This window comes from Saccopteryx bilineata, chromosome 2, assembly GCF_036850765.1.
Source record: "Saccopteryx bilineata isolate mSacBil1 chromosome 2, mSacBil1_pri_phased_curated, whole genome shotgun sequence".
Classification (NCBI taxonomy): Eukaryota; Metazoa; Chordata; class Mammalia; order Chiroptera; family Emballonuridae; genus Saccopteryx; species Saccopteryx bilineata.
The window spans coordinates 289,248,494-289,270,241 of NC_089491.1; the positions used below are offsets into that span (position 1 = coordinate 289,248,494).

Consider the following 21,748-nt stretch of genomic DNA (forward strand, 5'->3'; position numbering starts at 1 on the left):
CCCATTGAAATACTGGTCAGTTTGTTGATTTAAATTTACTTGTTCTTTATTTTAAATATTGTATTTGTTCCTGTTTTGTTTTTTTTACTTTAAAATAAGATATGTGCAGTGTGCATAGGGATTTGTTCATAGTTTTTTTTATAGTCCAGCCCTCCAACGGTCTGAGGGACAGTGAACTGGCCCCCTGTGTAGAATGTTTGGGGGCCCCTGGTTTAAACCTAGGGAAACTTGTAGAGAATAGCTACTTTAGGGGGTGGTAAGCCTTTTTTATTTTATTTTTTTTTAAGATTTTATTAATTTTAGAGGATCAAGAGAAGGGGGGGGTGTAGGAGCTGGGAGCATTAACTTATAGTAGTTGCTTCTTTCTTGTATGTGATTTGACCAGGCAAGCCTCTGGTTTCTAATTGGTGACCTCAGCATTCCAAGTCAATGCTCCATTCATTGTGCCACTACAGGTCAGGTGGGGGGTGTTAAACTCTTGAAATTAGATCTTAAATATGCTGATTTTATGTTTGAAATGCCTATAATTAGATATAAGTAGCTGGAAATTTGTATCAAAAATTGTATGAAAAGGTAAGACTTATAATTGAGATAGTAATTAAAGAATTAATTCATTAAGGGAAAGTAATATGTAAGGCAGAAAAAGAGACAGGAAATCTTGGAAAATATATTGTTGTAAGAGACTAGGGTCTTAAGGGTAAATAGATGATCAGAAGTGACATTGTAAACAGGTCAGTGAGAATGAGGATTAAGGATAGGACTTTTGGTATTACAAAAGCAGCCCATTGATAAATTTTGAACATAAATTGTCTTTGGCTAACTTTATTCTGGGTTTTAAGAGGTTAAATTCATTGAGGCATCCCATGTATACTTTTCATTTGAGAAATTTGGCTGTTAACAAGAATAGGATAGAACCTTTTGGAATGAGTAGACTAAAGGAAAAGTTTCCTAAAGGATATGAGATCTATTCAGATTTGAAGGCAGTAGAGGAAGTAGCTTTAATTTCATATAAGTTTTTGTTTTAATTGCATTTTCCTCATTTATTAGCTGTGAGAGCTTTAAAAGTTATTTTATTTCTCTGAACTTCAGTTTTCTTGTGTGTAAAATGGAGACAATTACCTTGCAAGGATATTGTGAGAATTAGATGTAGTAATAGTATATGAAAGTATCAGCAAGGGCCTTACCTATAGAAGGTACTTTTCAATGAAATATAGCTGTTAATTTCTATTATTAAAAATTAGCCTGAGAAGTAACTTTTATTAATTTATTCAATAGACATTTATTTTAGGGTGTTGGTACTCAGTCTTTACTATAACAAGACCTTTTTTCAGGGTCATGAAATTTCTAAGAAACCAAATGATAGCAGCTGGACTTTTAGAATCCATTGCTTGTAAATCTACATTCTGACAAAATGAATTACTGTAGTTCATAGATTTTGAGATACACATTCCCCTGGCTCCATGTTCTGGCACTTAAAAAAATCTTTTTCCTCCATTGATTAGAAAGAGAGAGAGAGCATCAACTTGATCCACTTAGTTGTTCCATTTAGTTGTACACTCATTGGTTGCTTCTTGTGTGAATCCATGACCTTGGCGCATGGGTAGATGCTCTATTCACTGGGCCAGGGCCCATGTTCCACCACCTGTGAGCTTGGAATAAATCATATAGATGTCATAGTTTATTGGTAATGTTGCGACAAAGAGAGGGACAGACAGATTAGAAGGGAGAGAGATGAGAAGCATCAAGTCTTTATTGTGGCACCTTAGTTGTTCATTGATTGCTTTCTCATATGTGCCTTGACTGGAGGGTGGGGAGGGCTACAGCAGAGCGAGTGACCCCTTGCTCAAGCCAGTGACCTTGGGCTCAAGCCAGCGACCTTGGGCTTCAAACTAGTGACCTTTGGGCTCTAGCCAGCGACCATGAGGTCGTGTCTGTGATCCGACACTCAAGCCAGCAACACCGTGCTCAATACGGCAACCTTGGGGTTTTTAGCCTGGGTCCTCTACTTCCCAGTCCAACACTCTATCCACTGCACCACTGCTTGGTCAAGCTTGGTAATGTTTTTCTTTTCCTTAATGGTACATAAAATAATGGTATGTTGGGTAGTATTTTGTTAAATACAAATATGCTCATATTTTTGATAAGTAGTAGTATATTTGTGGAAACATTATTTAGCCCAGTGGTCCCTAACTTTTTTGGGGCTACGGACTGGTTTAATGTCAGAAAATATTTTCACGGTTTGGCTTTTAGGGTGGGACGGATAAATGTGTCACGTGACCGAGACAAGCATCAAGAGTGAGTCTTAGACGATGTAACAGAGGGAATTTGGTCATTTTTAAAAACTAAAACATCGTTCAGACTTAAATATAAATAAAACGGAAATAATGTAAGTTATTTATTTTTTCTCTACGGACTGGTACCAGTCCGCGGCCTGGGGGTTGGGGACCACTGATTTAGCCTACAGAGAATATCTAGTGTATTAAGGTTTTGCAGGAGTGAAATTGGAGCAGTGTAGTGGTCTGAGACCTATGGATTAGAAATTTTTTTTATAGGCAAATAGGAAACAGCATTGCAGAATCTTTGGGTTTCTTTTGTTTTCTTTCAAATAAACTGGCAGACTGTTACTAAGAGAAGTGAGAATTTATGTTGCAATAACTGTTATATTTGGGCAAAGTCCAACATGTTTTACCAACTTGTATAAACTTTATATGTTAAAGAGGACTGGAAGCCAAAAACACTAAGAACCTTTCTTGATCCTGGTAAATGAAAGAGGTTTGAATTTTGTTTAGAAAGAAAAGGTGAAAGTAATTCATTTTGGATTTAGGTTTGTGAAGATGAAATTGGTTTCTCCAATATGGAAGATAAGCCTGTGTGCAAAGATAGATTGGACCATTCTGCATGCCTTAGAGGCCAGCAGAGGAGTATAGGCTTTCTTTTGTGGCCATTGTGAAATCCTTGTAACTTTTGATCAGTGCTTTGGAAGCATTGATCTACCAGCAGTTGGTGAGATGTGTTAGAGATATGAAAGCTTATAGGTTGGTAAACCAGTTGAGAGTCTGTTGAAATAGGTCAAATAAAAGGAGAGAAGGAATTGTAAAAGAAATTGTGGTAGTAGCATTGACTAAACCAGATCACTAATCTCAGGGTTGGAAGGAAGAATGTTCACTTCATTCTTCCTTCATTCAGGGAGGAAGAATGTTAACTCCACTGGGACAGGGACTGACTTCTATTTTCCTCATAATGTGCCCCAGGTACCTAGAACAGTGCCTGGTACATAGCAGGTACTCAATAAGTTCTTTGTTGAATGAATGAGACCATAGTTACTGAGATTGTAAATTTGTGTGATTTGGATACTGGCAATGATAATAACAGAAATAAAGGACATGAGAAGAGTAGGCATCGGGTAGAAAGTGAATTGAATTTTGAATATTCTGTGTTTATGTTAGCAGACATGTGGCTGAGGATATAGGTTTGGGATTTAGTCACATAGAAATAAAAAAAGCCATTTCAGTGAATGTCAGGGTTAGTACAGAAATACGTAAATGTGAATATAACATGATATATTCTAAATTACTAATTCCTATTATAAATTATATATTTTTATACATTTAACATGCACTTAATAAGTTTAATAATTTAATGTTGTAACAAGTTTTGCATATTGAATTGCCTTTTACTGATGGGAGGTACTTTTGAGTTACATGAAAATTTTGAGTCATTTATACTCTTTCCAATAATATAGTACAGCTAGCGCTCGATTTACGACCACGATTGGTTCCAACAGACTGGCCGTAACACGATTTGGTCGTAAGTTGAGTAGGCTATATGTACAGTACTGTGAAATGATGTTATAAAAATCTTTAAGTCATATTTTATCATAGTTTTCTTTCATTATTGTTATATATCATAATTTTCTTGTTCATTTTATGCCATTTGTATCATCTCTACACCATTTTGTTTCTTATTTTTACATTTGTCAGGTTTAAGTAAAACACTGCATTACCAGTACAACTGGTTTAATATTTGCAAAACATACAAAATTACTAAATACAGGTGCATACAAAAATACAAAATACAGGTGTAAAAAATACCATAGGAAACATTTTCTAAATTGCAAAACATATCAAAATATATAAACATGTACGAAACATTTTATTGGCCTTTGATGCTTGGCTGTGGATCATTGATGTTGTCATCTGAGGCAGCAGTTGGGGTTACCGGAGTTGGTTTTTTTCATAAACATGTGCAATCACATTCACTTTCTTTCCTCCTTTGTACTTGTTCACTGATTGCTTTCTCATATGTGCCTTGACCAGGGGGTTACAGCAGAGCGAGTGGCCCCTTGCTCAAGCCAGTGACGTTGGGCTCAAACCAGTGACCATGGGGTCATGTCTATGATCCCATGCTCAAACCAGCGCCCCTGCACTCAAGCTGGTGAACCCATGCTCAAGTCGGATGAGCCCGCGCTCATTTTCGTGTAGAGATCAATGGCCTTTCTTTCCTTCTTGGCAGGCTGAGGCGTAGACAAAGACAATTTCCTCTTGGTAGACATCTTAGGAGGGGTTTGATGAAAAATACCCAAGACACAAAACACAAATTGCTGTACTGAGTCTGGGATAACAGTTGAAATGGTGCATGTGGAGATGGTAGTGCTGCTGGAAGCTGGTCCGCACTGTCATACGCCCAGCTGGGTAACGCTTGTGCTGCCAGACGCGGAGCAGTCGTGGCTAGCGATTGTGGTCGTAAAGTTGAATGGTCATAAGTTGCATAGGTCATAAGTTGATCAATATCTGTATAGGCTTTGAATTTGGTAGGTGCAAGAGTGCATTAATTTAAAATGTTAATATATTAGATAATAAGAAATTGTATAAGAATTTTTATTGACTTTATGGATTATTTCTATTGTCAAAAACAGGTAGGTTAGCTTATCTATTTGAGGATAAAAATGAAAATTAATTAGATGAGTATTCTTTGTACAGGACACATGGGAATGCTAGAATGTCCTCTTTTGAGGCTTATAATTTGCTTCACAGAAATGTCCTTAGCACTTTAGTATTAGGAAAACATGTCTGATTTCTAAATGATGAGACAAAGAAACCAGGTCAGATGTAACTGACTTGCACATTATTCACAGACTACCCAGTATTTCTGGTGAAAAAAATTAATGCAAAAAGAGGAAGTAGAAACCAAAAAAGAGACAATTGGATAGCATTTCTGTGGCACTGTAGATCAGCACACGATGTACACATTTTTAAAAAATATCAAAATTTTATTATTTGAAAATTCCATTTGGTTAAGTTTTTAGGTAAAAAAAAGTCTCATATAAGTTTTATCCAATTATAAAACACTGTTAACAGGATAATTCCTTTAAAAGTATATAGCAAATATTTCTTGCCCTTTCTTTTCAAATGCCTCTGTTTATTTTGTTAATGCAATAATTAGATTGCAGGCAGTATGCTGACAATGAATGAATGTTGAAGGATTGAGAACCACGTATGTTAGGTATTTTATTGATAAGACTTGATAATATTTATAGTATGTTATATATGAGGCTAAGGGTGAGTTGTTAAGAAGGAATTTTTCTAGCTTCTGATCTCCTTGGTCTGTGAAACATATCTATTCTTTGGAAAGGAGAATAGAGATGATTTACTATAGGTTATTAAAAATTAACATTATAAGAAATTTGTATTGGCAGTATTATTGAATACATATTAAATTTGAACTATAACCTGTTTTGTGCAATATGTTGTAGAAAGTTCAAGTAATATATTTAAGATACCTTGTTATTTAAAGCACATGCAAATTGGGATGTGTATATTTTCCTAGGAATCTAGGTTTCCTGTGAGAATTAAAAATGTATTGAGGCCTGACCTGTGGTGGCACAGTGGATAAAGCGTCGACCTGGAAATGCTGAGGTCGCCAGTTCGAAACCCTGGGCTTGCCTAGTCAAGGCACATATGGGAGTTGATGCTTCCAGCTCCTCCCCCTCTTCTCTCTCTTCTCTCTCTCTCCCCCCCCCCTCTCTCCTTTCTAAAATGAATAAATAAATAAAAAAATTTTTTAAAAAGAAAAAAAATGTATTGTGTTCATGTCAGCAGTTATTTTAAAATATAACAGGAGCGTATTTGAGATCACTGACTATCTTGTATACTATTAATGCCAGGAGATTATTATAGTGCTTATGTTTATGCTTGTTTAGTAACATTGGCTCCAGGTAGTACTATATTACTTTGTGAAGAGTTCATAAGAACTGAAGCATATCTAATGCATAAATGGCCAGTAGAGGGCCAAATGATGCCGCAGCCCACTGTATGCCGTAAGTTTTTGGTAGTTCACATTCTGTTAACTAACATTCTTTGAGCATCTTTGTTATAAGTATGGTTCTAAGTACTCTTAATGTATAATTATGAATCATAAGTATTTGTGTTTTAAGAGTTTTTAATTTTCACTTTATATCCATGAAGTAAGTACAGTGTGTCCATAAAATCATGGTGCACTTTTGACCGGTCACAGGAAAGCAACAAAAGATGGTATTAATAGAAATGTGAAATCTGCACCAAATAAAAGGAAAACTCTCCCAGTTTCATACCTATTTAGTGCAGTTCGATTTGGGCTCACGCACAGATTTTTTTAGCGCTCCATAGTTAGCTATCCCGTATAGCCTCTATAGACTCGTCACTGACTGATGGCCTACCAGAACGGGGTTTCTCCACCAAACTGCCGGTTTCCTTCAACTGCTTATCCCACCGAGTAATGTTATTACTATGTGGTGGCGCTTCGTTATAAACGCGCCGATATTCACGTTGCACTTTGGTCACGGATTCGAATTTAGCAAGCCACAGAACACACTGAACTTTCCTCTGTACCGTCCACATCTCAATTGGCATGGCCATGGGCTGCTCCGCTGTATACACGGTGTTATGTCATCATCTGCGCATGCGTACATACTGCCACATCATCCTACAGAAACTGGGAGGGTTTTCCTTTTATTTGGTGCAGATTTCACATTTCTGTTGTCTTTTGTTGCTTTCCTGTGACCGGTCAAAAGTGCACCATGACTTTATGGACACACTGTATAATCACTATTACTGTTTTACACATGAGGGCACTGAAGTACAGAGCAATTAATTCTCCCAAGCTAATAAATGATAGAGTTGTTTTTCATACATACACAGTGACTCTGTAGCTCCTAGCACTCTTCCCTGCTGCCTCATGTAGAGAGGAGGTACTGAAGAATAACATCACATCAGACATAAAGGCATAAAGAAATTCCGAACTCAGAACAGGTATATTGGCAGTCAGCATGGTGTTTATATTACCAGTTAAGATTTTGTCTCTGCAAACAACATCTATTTTTCTGTTATGTTAATGTTGTCGGTTGAATAGTATTGGTTTTGTGGTTGTATTTGGATTTAATTTGTAAGATTTTACTGTTAAGTGAGTTCTTATAAGCACTAAGAGTTTTGTCCTAGTTTACATATATTTCAATAACATAATAACAGAAAAAATGACACTCAGATGCTGATGAACAGGATTGTTTTGAATCCTTTGGAAATCAAAGGAATCTTTTGTAATGGACATGAATACATATTGACTTTATTTATTATACAAATTCAGAGTTTTATATAAAGTATTGGATTCCCTTAAAGTAAACAGCAAGAATTGAGGAAACTCTTTAAATTGTTGTTTTATGGTTTTGGATGTATTCCTCCTGACCCAGGCAATTGATCTGGGCGACTCATAGACAGTCCTTCGGTACTTATATAGACAATACTTTGTAGGTTCCCTATGTCTCCAGTTCCAATTGGGGGCTATTCTTTTGTCAAAGGCATAGAATGGCATCTTATTTATGGAGTTCTCTGGAGTCTATTACTATAAAAAAACAAAAGGTCTTTTATTCAGAGGAAATCTTAACTAGTAAAAAGTAAAAGGAGTTCTATGATTTCACTAGGGTTGTCTTGATTTAAATGAAATTATGATTCAATTTTATAAGCAAAATTAGAGTATCATTTTTCTCTTTATAAAATTTTAATCAGTTTTTAAAACTTAATTTGGTAAGCTTTCCTTTTGCAAATTTAATTCGTTTTCATTACATGTCAGAGATTTGACTTAGTGTGCTTTTTCAGTCTTTAAGTAATTTTCTCCGAATAAGAAGCCCTTTTAAATTTAAGAATTATTTATTGAGCTCCTACTGTATACAAGCCACTCTGCTAGTTATTGATGATTTATTTGGTTTGTTATCACATCATTTAATTTTTATACACATGGCTGTTATACTTCAGAAGTACTAAAACTTTATTCAGACATTTATATCTGTGATACCTGCTCCCATGATAGATTTACTTCTATAAGTATTCTCTGGTTGGGTTTATTTATTTATTATTATTATTATTTTTTTTGGCAAGAGAGATAGGGAGGGAGAGAAAGAGAGGGACAGATAGGGACAGACAGACAGGAGGGGAGAGAGAGATGAGAAGCATCAATTCTTTGTTGTGGCACTTTAGTTGTTCATTGACTGCTTTCTCATATGTACCTTGACTGAGGTTCTACAGCAGAGCGAGTGACTCCTTGCTCAAGCCGGAGTCCTTTGGGCTCAAGCCAGCGACCTTGGGCTTCAAGCCAGAGACTATGGGGTCATGTCTGTGATCCCAAGCTCAACCTGGCGGCCCTGCCCTCAAGCTGGTGAGCCTTTACTCAAACTGGTCACCCCCAAGCTGGTGACCTGGGTTTTGAACCTGGGTCCCTGGCGTCCCAGGCCTATGCTCTATTCACCGCCTGATGAGGCTGTTCCTTTCTTTTTGTATTTTTCTATTTCTAGTTATTTACTCTGCTCTAAGCAATGTATTAATTTACTGTCTTTAAATATTTTATGGAAAAATTGTAACATAACTACCACTCTACAGCTGTATAGGACTTTGATATAACATGCCAGTTTCTAAAATGAAATAAAGACTTTCTGATGTTTGGTAAAATATTCTAGATTAATTTTTTTTTTTTTTTTAAGTGAGAGAGAGAGAGAGGGACAGACAGATAGGAAGGGAGAGAGATGAGAAACATCAATTCTTCGTGCGGCATCTTAGTTCATTGATTGCCTTCTTGTACGTACCTTGACTAGGGGGCTACAGCAGAGCGAGTGACCCCTTGCTCAAGCCAGCGACCTTGGGCTTCAAGCCAATGACTTTTGGGCTCAAGCCAGCAACCATGAGATCATGTCTATGATCCTGTGCTCAAGTTGGTGAGCCCGTGCTTAAGCGGGTGACCTCGGGGTTTCAAACCTGGCTTCTCAGCATCCCTGACCAATGCTTTATCCACTATGCCACTGCTTGGTCAGGCAGTGGACTCATTTTTTTTCCCCAGATGATGTTAGTGGTCTCTTGAGATCTGAAATCATAAAAAGAATAGTGAGCGTGTACACATTTTTTTAAAAGAAGTCCCAAACCTTTGTCATATTCACTTACAGATTTTGTACGCAAATAGGTATAAGAATTAATGGTCAGCCTGACCAGGCGGTGGTGCAGTGGATAGAGTGTAGGATTGGGACACAGAAGACCCAGATTTGAAACCCTGAGGTTGCTGGCTTGAGCGCGGGCTCACCAACTTGAGCGCAGGGTTGCTGGCTTGAGCGCAGGATCATAGACATGACTCCATAGTCGCTGGCTTGAGCAAGGAGTCACTCGCTGTGCTGTAGCTCCCCCCCCTCGTCAAGGCACGTATGAGAAAGCAATCAATGAACAACTAAGGTGCCGCAGTGAGGAATTGATGCTTCTCATCTCTCTCCCCCTGTGTCCTTTTCTTTGACTCTATCTCTGTCAAAAAAAAGAATTAATGGTCAGTAAACATGAGGCTGAGCTTCATATACAATCTTTGAAAAGCTGTGGCCCACTAATAAAGGTTTTTTTCAAAAAAGATTTTTGTTTGGATATTTTCTGTTATCATTGCTGACACCAAATGTGTTCTTTTTTTTCTGGTACCAACAGCCATTTCTCTTACACCAACTGTGTGTCTATAATAATTCAGTTTAATTCTGACACTATCTGGAGTTAGCATAGATCCCATAGGTTAAGGGCTTAGTCCCATAAGTCTCCTCCCCAGTAAGATGTCAGCTGCTATTGAGACTCCTAATCTACCCACACTTCTGCCTGGCTGACTATAAGTTTGGGATTTCCCACAGCCCTTACCCTCAGGTTTGATAATTTGCTAGGATGACTCACAAGACTCATGAAAGTACTATACTTACTATTACAGATTTATTATAAGGGAAAAAATATATAAGGGATACAACTTATGGAACAACTAAATGGAAGAGGTCCGCAGGCAAGGTATGGAAACAGGTGGCACAGAGCTTTCATGCCCTCTCCCAGCCTATCGATGTGTTCATCATCCTGGAAGCTCTGTGAGCCCTGAAGTTTTTGAGAGTTTTTACGGAGGTTTTATTAAATCTTTGGTCATTGATAGTTGAATTCAATGTTTAGCCACTCTTCCTTTTTTTGGAGGTCTGGAGTGAGGCTGAAAGTCTTAACCCTCTAATCAGGTTGTTGATTTTTCTGGGTTTCACCTCTGTCCTGAAGCTATCTGGGCCCCTCCCTACCACCTCTCCTCTGTGAGCCATCTCATTAGTATGCAACAGACAGTAAACTTCAAGGTTTTCAGAGCCTCGTGTCAGGCACCTGAAACAAGGAGCAAATATTTTTTGTTATAAAACACTTGTATTATTGTGTTGCCTCAAATTCTACATAGATAGTGAATCTTACTGAATATTTTTAGATTTAAGCATGTGTGAAATTAAAATTTTATACATAATTTTCCTACAAAACTTTTTTAAAAATAAAATACGGGTTAAAATGAACAGAAATGTATTGATTTAAATTATTCTTGTTTCTTTGGAAATCCTATTTACTGTATATTGTCAGGCTTGTTTAATCATGGAACTAACAGGTTGGTCACTAATCTAAAGCAGTGGTAAATTCACTTGGGAAGAATATCATTTTCTAGACTTGAATGCAGAATGGAAGTGTATTTCTTGTCTTTTTGGGTTTTATGTGCTTGAATGACTCTAGGCCAGTGGTCTGGAGATGGGTGATTTTGTTCACCAGGAGATATTTGGTAGGGTCTGGAGACAGTTTTGGCTGTCACTACTTTGGTGGAGAGGTTGCTACTGATATCTAGTGTGTCTCTAGATGCCAGGTGTGCTACTAAAAATCCTGTTATGCACTGACCGGGAATCAAACCTGTAATCTTGCTGTATTGGGACAATGCTCTAACCAATTCAGCTACCTGGCCAGGACACATACAAGAATCAACCAATGAATACACAAATAAGTGGAACAACAAATTAATGTTTCTCTCTTTTTCTCTGCTTACCCCCTTACTCTCCCTCTAAAAATCAATTTAAAAAAGACTCAGAAGAATCTATATTTTTTAAAAATCCTGTTATGCATAGAATAGCCCTTCACAAGAAAGAATTGTCTGTCCCAATGGGCAGTTGTACTGAGGTTAAGGAAAGCTAGTGGCTAATTTAGGAATCACCAGTAGTTACATAGATGGTATTCGAAGCTGTAAGTGTTGGGACTGGATATACTGCAGTCACCTCAGCTGATGACCAGCTCTTCTGGAGCCTTACCCACTTAATTAATTCTAGCATTTGATGGATATGAAGACACGCTTTTTGTTCCTGTTCCCAAACCGTCAGATTACCTAAATATGGTTGTTAGTTGATTTCCTAGTATGGAAAAAAACAGTTGCACCTTTAATATCTAGATAGTCAGGAACTGTTATAGGGGACTTTCCAGACCTTCATGTGAAAGTATTTCTATCCAAGATGAAAAGAATTTAGAGATGATCTACATATCAGTATGTATGTACTTAACATGACTGAGCTGTACACTTGAAAGTGGTTAAGATGGTGAATTTTATGTTATGTATATAACACAGTTATAAAAATTTGTATCTTGCCTGACCTGTGGTGGCGCAGTGGATAAAGCATTGACCTGGAATGCTGAGGTCGCTGGTTCAAAACCCTGGGCTTGCCTGGTCAAGGCACATATGGGAGTTGATGCTTCCTGCTCCTCCCCCTGTTCTCTCTCTCTCTCTCTCTCCCCTCTCTCTCTAATAAAAAAAATGAATAAATAAAATCTAAAAAAAAAAAATTTTGTATCCAGTGTTTCATATTTTTTTACGTGGCATTCCATTGTATTCTTCTAGGACCACTGTTTTTATTGATAGTTTCTATAACTATTATCTTTTAGCTAGAGAGTTTATGTTCTCTTGGGTGATTTCTTTTTTTTTTTTTTTGTATTTTTCTGAAGCTGGAAACGGGGAGGGACAGTCAGACTCCCGCATGCGCCCGACTGGGATCCACCCGGCACGCCCACCATGGGGCGATGCTCTGCTCCTCCGGGGCGTCGCTCTGCCGCGACCAGAGCCACTCTAGTGCCTGGGGCAGAGGCCAAGGAGCCATCCCCAGCGCCCAGGCCATCTTTGCTCCAATGGAGCCTTGGCTGCGGAGGGGAAGAGAGAGACAGAGAGGAAGGAGGGGGGGTGGAGAAGTAAATGGGCGCTTCTCCTATGTGCCCTGGTCGGGAATCGAACCCGGGTCCCCCGCACGCCAGGCCGACGCTCTACCACGGAGCCAACCGGCCAGGGCCTTGGGTGATTTCTTAATTTTTCACGTGCCCCTTAATTTTTGAAGTGTATAAATTTGCCCTTGTCTTAAAAATTAGATAATATTGGATTGGTATGAAAATGCTGTATTTTTGTTTTAGCTTCTTAAAATTAATTGAACTATTTCACTAAAACCTTTACTTAGGGAACCATATGTCATTATGTTTATATTAAAAAAGAAGTAATTGTTCAGCTTCAAATGCTTTTAGTGTAAAGATTACTCAATTCATGTATTCCTTTTATTTCTCCCTAATAGGCTTTCAAGGATATGCTATATTCAGCTCAGGACCAGGCACCGTCTGTGGAAGGTAAGATGCATTAACTACTACATGTAGTCACATACAACCTATTTTTAAGGAAAGATATTTTAAACTGCACAGTGTAAAACTGATACAACCTGTCCAATTATGTAGGCCTTTTAAAATTTTTATAATAATCTATGTTTATATTATATTTCAATCAAATATTTTTGTTTTAGTTTATATTTTTCCTATGGTGGATCTCTTCTATTTCTTAAATCACTTTAGCATTGTGAATCAAAGATCCTGGCTTAGAGTCAAAGTTCTTATATGTGCCATTTTCATCCTCCACCCCCAAATGTGTTTTCATATCTGTCTCTTTATCCAGCAACCATCAGTGAGTCCTTAGTCCAGGGGTCGGGACACTATGGCTCGTGAGCCAGATGTGGCTCTTTTGATGCCTGCATCTGGCTCGCAGACAAATCTTTAATAAAAAAAAATAACGTTAAAAATATAAAACATTCTCATGTATTACAATCCATTCATTTCCTACCACTTATGTTCATGGTTGCGGGTGGCTGAAGCCAATCACAGCTGTCCTTTGGGACAACACCAAATTTTTATTGGATAATGCTTAATGTACACGGGTCGTTGTATGGCTCTCACGGAATTACATTTTAAAATATGTGGCATTCATGGCTATCTCAGCTAAAAAGGTTCCCGACTCCTGCCTTAGTCCATAATTAGTCTGGGTAACACAGCCTTTTCTTTCTATTTATGCCATGTCTTTAGGCTGGGATTAGTAAAATAACAGCATGTTCGTGTGTGTGTGTGTGTGTGTGTGTGTGTGTGAGAGAGAGAGAGAGAGAGAGAGAGAGAGAGGAGAGAAGAGAGAGAGAGATAAGCATTTATATGTTGGCAAGTGCAGTTTGGTAATCATAAAATGAGTTACCTAAGGACAATGATTATCCCTCTAATTATCTTTATTGATCCTTCTTTCTGTTACCTCAGCTTCTGCTTATCAGCTCATTCTTTGTGGGTGTAATCTTTGATAGGTTTGGGGAGTTGTAAGTTAAAGTAGTAGGGGTTCTTGTGTCAGTAAATAATTAGGAGCTAATTCAACAACTATTTCTTGAGATAGTGTTCTTTCAAGGCTGGGTAATTTTATGTTTTCACATCTGATTTCTTTTCAGGAGAGAAGAATGTGAAAAAGTATATCCAAGAATATTCTAGTTTAATAGAGATTAATATCTTTATGAAATACCAAACCAAAACACTTTGAATTTATTATAATGATGATCTTTTTCAGGCTTATTTTTATGACATAGATGCTGAAATTGTTAAATAAAACTACAGATTTGTAGTTAAAATTGTGTTGCCTTTAGTGACATAGAAATGTACATCTTTCACTTCTAACTATTTTGAATTGAAAATGTGCCTCCTTCAATATCTCAAAATCTTTACCAGGATATTGGCACTTAGACATTAGTTATATAATATGTCACTGAATTTTGGTTTATAAATATATTCAGTGTGTTTAGTTCTCTAATATTTAACTGAAGACATTTAAGGTTTATCAAGATGTTTAGTTCTTTTTTGGGTTATAATCTCTTATTTGATGTGTACTAAAGAGTACCTTTTCAAAATATCTTAAGAATGTAAGAAAAATGAAATTACCTGGACTTTAAACTGACTTTCTCACCCAATATAACTTGCTTTAATAGTGATTTTTAAATTTTTTATTCTCTAGGTTGGGCCACTTTAATTTTCTTTTTAAGTTGACCATCTGTTGTGAACTAAGATAATTTGAGATATGTTGAAAGTTATGATCTTTCTTCAGCCCTCCCTGCTGGATCATGTTGTAATTTTCATACACTTTAGCTGTTTCAGAAAAATGGAATCCTTTGAAAGTGTGCTAATATGAAAATTATTTAGAGTTAAGAATGTTTTTTTTAATCTTGCTGCCCAGAGACGTTAATTTCTTTATACCCAGCCGTGAAGGGAGTTTGTAGGCTGAGCATCCAGATGTATGTGCTGCTTTTTAATAAGGGAAAGAGCTACACTTGTTTGTTTTTTCTACTCTCAGATACATTTTTCTGTGTAGTGTCGAGGTTAGGAAAAAATGTTAAAGGAATTATAATTTGTATCTCATTTGCATTGTGATACTATATTAATTTACTATATTTTATACGGTGTTCAATTGAAATGATAATCATTTTTGTCATTCTTTTATTGGTATTGAGTTTATGTATCTACGCTGTTTTTTAGCTGTTTTCTAAAAAGAATGCACAGAGCAGATTTATCAACAAAGTCCAAAATAGTACTTTCAACTTTTAATAATTTTTTTTTTTTTTTTTCTGAAGCTGGAAACAGGGAGAGACAGTCAGACAGACTCCCGCATGCGCCCGACAGGGATCCACCCGGCACGCCCACCAGGGGCCTCGCTCTGCCCACCAGGGGGCCGATGCTCTGCCCATCCTGGGCGTCGCCATGTTGGGACCAGAGCCACTCTAGCGCCTGGGGCAGAGGCCACAGAGCCATCCCCAGCGCCCGGGCCATCTTTGCTCCAGTGGAGCCTTGGCTGCGGGAGGGGAAGAGAGAGACAGAGAGGAAAGTGCGGCGGAGGGGTGGAGAAGCAAATGGGCGCTTCTCCTGTGTGCCCTGGCCGGGAATCGAACCCGGGTCCTCTGCACGCTAGGCCGATGCTCTACCGCTGAGCCAACCGGCCAGGGCCTCAACTTTTAATACTTTTAATGGAAAAAAAAATTGGATAGGCCTCGATTATTTTTTTGAATATTGTCTTTCCTTCTTTTTGTAACTGATCTTTTCTCTATACTTTGAAACCTTTGGTGCCCATGAGCGTTTTCTCTTTTTTTTCCTTGAAACTAGAGTATACCATAAATTGGTGGTTCTCAAATCTGCGGCACATATAAATTAGTTTACCTGTGTTTTTTTTTAATTTGACAACCACTGATACTGATAATCTCAGATCAATAAAAATAGGACCTGGGGATGGATCCCAGGCACTGGTAGTTTTACAGTTTCCCTAGTCAAGAGCCCCTGCCATAAATCTTAAAAATAATTTTTGTTACACAATAATTAGCCAGTATGTTTATGGGCTTCTTAAATTCATTGATAGTATGCTTATTCTATTAGGGTACAGGATATTTTTTGTTTGTTTATATTACATCAGAAGATGTATATTTAAAAATATTGTATTATATTGAATTAAATCTAAGTAATAGCTGCACTGATTGTTTATCTATGTGAAATGGTTATAACTTCACATTATTATTAGAATTAAAAAATACTTTGCTGATTTGTTACTTGAGATGATAGTAAATTAGTAGCTTCTTATATTTCATACTGCTTTTGTTTAAGATGGGGTGGACTTAGAGGGAAATAAAGGTCATTTGAAATAGATTCTTGAAGAGTGAAGTGGTTTATTTTATAAAAGAGTATTAGATAAAAGGCAAAGTATATGGAGGTTTTTCTTGGTAAGAAGTTGACTGACACTCTTTATTTCCACTAGTGAATTATTACTTTCTTTTAACTTAGTAGGACATTTCAAGAGAATGCCTTTACTCTTCATTGGTAAAGTGGGCTTTTTTCCCCCACTTAAAAGTAAACCAGCCAAACAGAATAAATTCAATGTGGGATTGTTTACTTCATGTTGTTTTTATTACTCAAACATTCAGAGTCATGGTTATTTTGCTTCATTCATTCTTTGAGAGTGAATTTTATGAACCATTTATTTATACACTGATTCATGAAAAATAAAGGGTTTTTGTTTGAAATAAGTATCTTATGATTATAACTAGGAAATGCTCATATTCTGAAATAATCTCTTATTTCTGATAAACATTTACATTTAGAAATATATGACTGAAAAGATAACTCAAAATTCTATGTTATAGTTATACATTATATTAATATTTTTTGGTATTTTTTTCGAAGTTAGAAGTGGGGAGGCAGTCAGATAGACTCCGCATGCGCCTGACTGGGATCCACCTGGCATGTCCACCAGGGGGTGATGCTCTGCCCATCTGGGGCATTGCTCCGTTGTGGCCAGAGCCATTCTAGTGCCTGAGGTGGAGGTGGGGGCCATGGAAACATCCTCAGTGTCTGGGCCAACTCTGCTCCATTGGAGCCTTGGCTTCAGGAGGGGGAAAAGAGAGAGAGAGGAAGGAGAGGGGGAAGGGTGGAGAAGCAGATGGGCACTTCTCTTGTGTGCCCTGGCAGGGAATCGAACCTGGGACTTCCACACGCTGGGCTGACACTCTGCCGCTGAGCCAACCAGCCAGGGCTATATTGATTTTTAATAATGGAATCGTTAAACATTTTACTGTTTATTCTGTTGTCTTTTTTACAGAAAGACTTGTAGAGCAGCATACATGCCAGTAGATTAAAGGTATCATAAAGTGACTAGAAATTTGTTTTTTTGTTTTTTAATGTGGAGCAGCAGATATATATTTAGCGTCCTTAAAGTCAGTCGTAATTGAGTAATGTTTTGAGGAATTTTGGAAATTGTTGTGAGAAACCTTCAGCCTCGATTGTGTTTTCACAATTCCTTCTGTTAATGAGGTATTGTCAATGAGGTATTTAGTATTTAAGTATTGGGACAAATTAAAATTAAGCTGCAAACTCAAGGTTTTGCCAAGTGAATCAGTTACACCGTAATAATTAGGATAGTTGCAAGAAAGACAATTTACTTTATTCATTCATTCATTCATTCATTCATTCATTCATTTTTCCAAAGCTGGAAACGGGGAGGCAGTCAGACAGACTCCCGCATGCGCCCGACCGGGATCCACCTGGCATGCCCACCAGGGGGCGATGCTCTGCCCCTCTGGGCGACAATTTACTTTAGATATGTAAATATAACTGTTAATATTAGTGCCATTTGACATAGTCAAATTTTGTAAAGCTTACATATCAAATTTTCAGTGATAGAGAACAACGAAAAACATAAGTTGATATACTTTTCACCTTTCATGATTTTTTCTCCCTTTTGGTGTCTCAGTCATTTTATAGAATTAATCTACTTGGATAAATTATTCACACCTTTTTTGGTTGAAACTTTCTTCTTCCCCAAGTTTGTTTTGATACATATAATTTATATATGTACAAATTTATATACTATTTATATAATTTATAACTATATTAATTTCTTTCAGCTTTTACTCTGAATTAATTTCAAGTAAAGCATCAAACTTAATTTTGTCATTCTGTTTTTAAAATGTAGTCTTTTGTTTAGAAGCATTAATGTTTTTCACTCTTGTGATGGAAAAATCTGAGAATCTGACAGCTCAGATCAAAGAATTAGATCATTTTGCCTCTTCCTCATTTTAGATTTGTGTGCTCTGAGACCAAGCTAACCTTTCATGGCTCAGTAAGAACAATCAGGATTACTAATGCTGTATATGACAACAATAGGAGAATTCCAGGGATCAAACTAGTGTTGAAACATACAAAAAGTTTTTTAATATTGACTTTGCATTTTTATTCAGATATCTTTCAGTAACATTTTTAATTAGACATTTCTTTGTATCTCTGTACTTTTAAAAGATTTATGAAGTGTTACTTTGGATACTACTGAATGAACTGTTTGATTTGTTGGGTAAAAGCTTCAAGAAATCTTTCTATACTAATTTTTTTTTACTCATATAGTTCCCAGAAGTATTAGGAAAAGTTTATGGAATAGATAAAATATATTGGATAACAATAGTTATAGAGGTTAAGATAAGGAGAAAATGAAGATAGAATAGTGAATTAAAGCTCCAGTAAATTTAATACATAGAATAGATACTGTAAAGGACCTGGTACAGAAAAAGAACATCAGGTAAAAATTAAGGAAATCTCGCCCTGGCCGGTTTGCTCAGTGGTAGAGCGTCAGCCCCAGCGTGTAGATGTCTTGAGTTCGATTCCTGGTCAGGGCACACAGAAGTGGTGCATCTGCTTCTCTCTCTCTGTCTTCCTCTCCTGCAGCAATGGCTTGATTGGAGCAAGTTGGTCCCGGGTACTGAGGATGGCTTCATGGCCTCCACCTCAGGCGCTAAGAAGAGCTGAGTTGCAAGAATGGCTCCAGATGGGCAAAACATTGCCTCCTAGTGGGCTTGCCATGTGGATCCCAGTTGGAGTGCATGCAGGAGTCTGGCTCTATCTTCCCTCCTCTCACTGAAATGAATGAATGAATGAATGAATGAATGAATCTGAGTAAATTATGGACTTTTGTTAATAATATGTCAGTCAATATTGTTCACTAATTGATAAATGCACTGTACTAATGTTAGAATTTAATGATAGGGAAAAGTGAGTAGGGGGTATATGGAAACTCTGGGCTACCTTTTTAACTTTTCTATAAATCTGAACATATTCTAAAATAAATAGTTTATTTAAAAAATAGATGCTGTAAGGTTTTATGTAATTGCCAGATGCTAATTATAAATTGAACTCTAAATTTTCTTGAGTTAGAGGATAGAGGAGAGTATGATTAATTTTATAATTCACATCAGGTAAATATATACCAGGGTTTCTCAGAAAATAATCAATTTTTCGAACATGAGATTTGAGAAATTCTTTTTTTGGACCTTCATGAAGAGTAGTATTTTGTTTGTATGATGAATAATATCTCCAACAATTTTATGAAAAGCATAATGGTGAGTTTCATAAGACTGTTTCTTACAATCAAGGGTGTAATGTAAAAACTTATTACTCTGGCCTACAAGGCCCCAAATAATCTGGTCCTATGTCCATGATTTCATCTTCTGAAATTTTTCCTCTTGTTCACTAGGCTCCAGACACATTGCCTTTCTTTCCCTAAATCAGGCCAAGTTTACTCTTATCATAGCACTTGCCCTCTGTTAAAGAATTATCGGATCATCAGTTAAAAATTAAGGAAATATGTGCCCTTCAGGAGGCTTTCTGAATACGCAGTGTTACGTAGCTAGCAAGTCACTTTATATTACATCACTCTAGTTTATTTTTTTGCATAGCAGTTGTCACTTTCTGATAGCATGTGTGTGTGTTTTTAAGTGTGAGTAGAGGAGATAGACTCTTAATGTGCCCTGACCAGGATTCACCCAGAACCCCTGTTTGGGGAGGATGCTTGAATCAGCCAAGCTATTTTTAGCACCTGAGGCTGACACTTGGACCAACCAAGCTATACTCAGGGATGGAACCAATCAAGCCACTGACTGCAAGAGGGAAAGAGGGAGAGAAGGAAGAGAGGGAGGGCAAGAGATGAAGATGGTCACTTCTCTTGTGTGCCCTGATTGGGAAAAAACCTAGAATGTCCATACCCTAGGCTGATGCTCTATCCACTGAGCAAGCCGGCCAGGGACAGCTTGTGGTTTTTTTTATTGATTGATTCTCTTGAGACCAACGTAAGTTCTTTGTGATTGGAGATTTTGTCCTTTTTTACTTTTTTATGCCTAGTATCTAAAATAGCCACAGACCTTATATATCTACTGAGCACATCATTGGGTAGGAATAAAAATAAATCCTTTCCCTCAATCTTCCTTGAGATCAAAGTACTGTTTATGAAAAAAAAAAAAGAGTAAATTAGTCTAGCTTGCTTCTTTGTTTTTTAATTTTTAATTCTCCTTAATCTGTGGATACAGAATTTTACTTGCTGGGTAGATGACTAAATGTATTGTTTGTTGTTTAATAATACTAATACTGTAATTTTGTAAGGTATAGTCTTAGGAGACATGTAGCATTTCTTTAAAACCTTTGGAGAAGCAGATGATATGAAGTCCTAGTTTAAAGATTTTGTGTTTTTGTGCATTTGTGTTGTCTTGGTGCCAAGCATAGAATCTCCTTTGATTGCTGAGAAATTATATTTTATAAACTACTAGATGAGTGTATATTTTTTGTAAGATACTAAACCACTTGTTTTCATGTTTTACGTATGTGGTATATCTTCTTTTTATTTATTTTTTTATTTATTTACATATGTGGTATGTCTTTCTTTTTATTTATTTTTTTGTTTAAATGTCTCCTTTTAAAGATAAATGAAATAGGCATAGATTTGAGGAATCATGTATGAATTTTATGGAGAATTTTTTTCATGTCTACTGAGTGGAATATATTTTTTAATTATTTTAATTAAAATGGAAAGACCTACTGATGCTTTTTTTTTCATATTTTGCCTCTTGTTATAAAGTATTCCTTTTGATGGGGAGTATACATAACTAATGTTAGCCTAATACAGCTCTCTGATTCAGTTAGCTTAATAACAGCTCTCTGACTTTCTGAAATGGAATGAATAGATACAGTTAAGGACATAAGACACTGACCACTACTTAACTAGTCTCTGCTTTTCAGCTATGTCTTCTTTAGTTCCCCTACCAACTCCCTAATCTTATGACCAGGTTTTGTTGGATATTTTTTACTTAGATACCCTCTGTTTAGTCAACTTGGATAGCAGATGTGTTATGCTCTCCCTAAGCTCCTTAGAATTCAGCTCTTAGTGTAGAAGATGAAAGTATGCTGGTAAATTATTCATTCTGATTATATGCCTGAATGGACAGAGTCCACTTTAGGCATCTTCCACCTTACCTCTGTCCCTAGGTCCTTGATGTTTTAACAGATGTGAGCTTGCTTAGTTCTAGAGGATGGAAGATTGAATTATATTTCTATATTCATGAAATAATTTTTGCATATATAGGACTACTGTCAAATCCTTGCATTCATTTCATGTTATTTATAATCTTGTGTCTCCTTCTAGTTTTCCATTTTGTTATCCTGTATCATTATCTCTTTAAAAATTGTTATATGGCTTTTCTGACTTAGAAATAAAACCATTTGATAATAGAAAGAGCTGTTTGCCACATTCTTTGGTAAAT

General features: G+C 36.8%; 1 protein-coding gene across 1 annotated transcript in view; it reads left to right on the forward strand.

Moving 5' to 3' along the window:
* XPR1 (xenotropic and polytropic retrovirus receptor 1) overlaps positions 1-21,748 on the forward strand; it is a 156,903-nt gene that overhangs the window by 13,223 nt on the left and 121,932 nt on the right. The window contains exon 2 of the mRNA XM_066261279.1: positions 12,917-12,968. Within this exon, the coding sequence (XP_066117376.1) occupies positions 12,917-12,968 (52 nt within the window). The remainder of the gene's footprint in view (positions 1-12,916; positions 12,969-21,748) is intronic.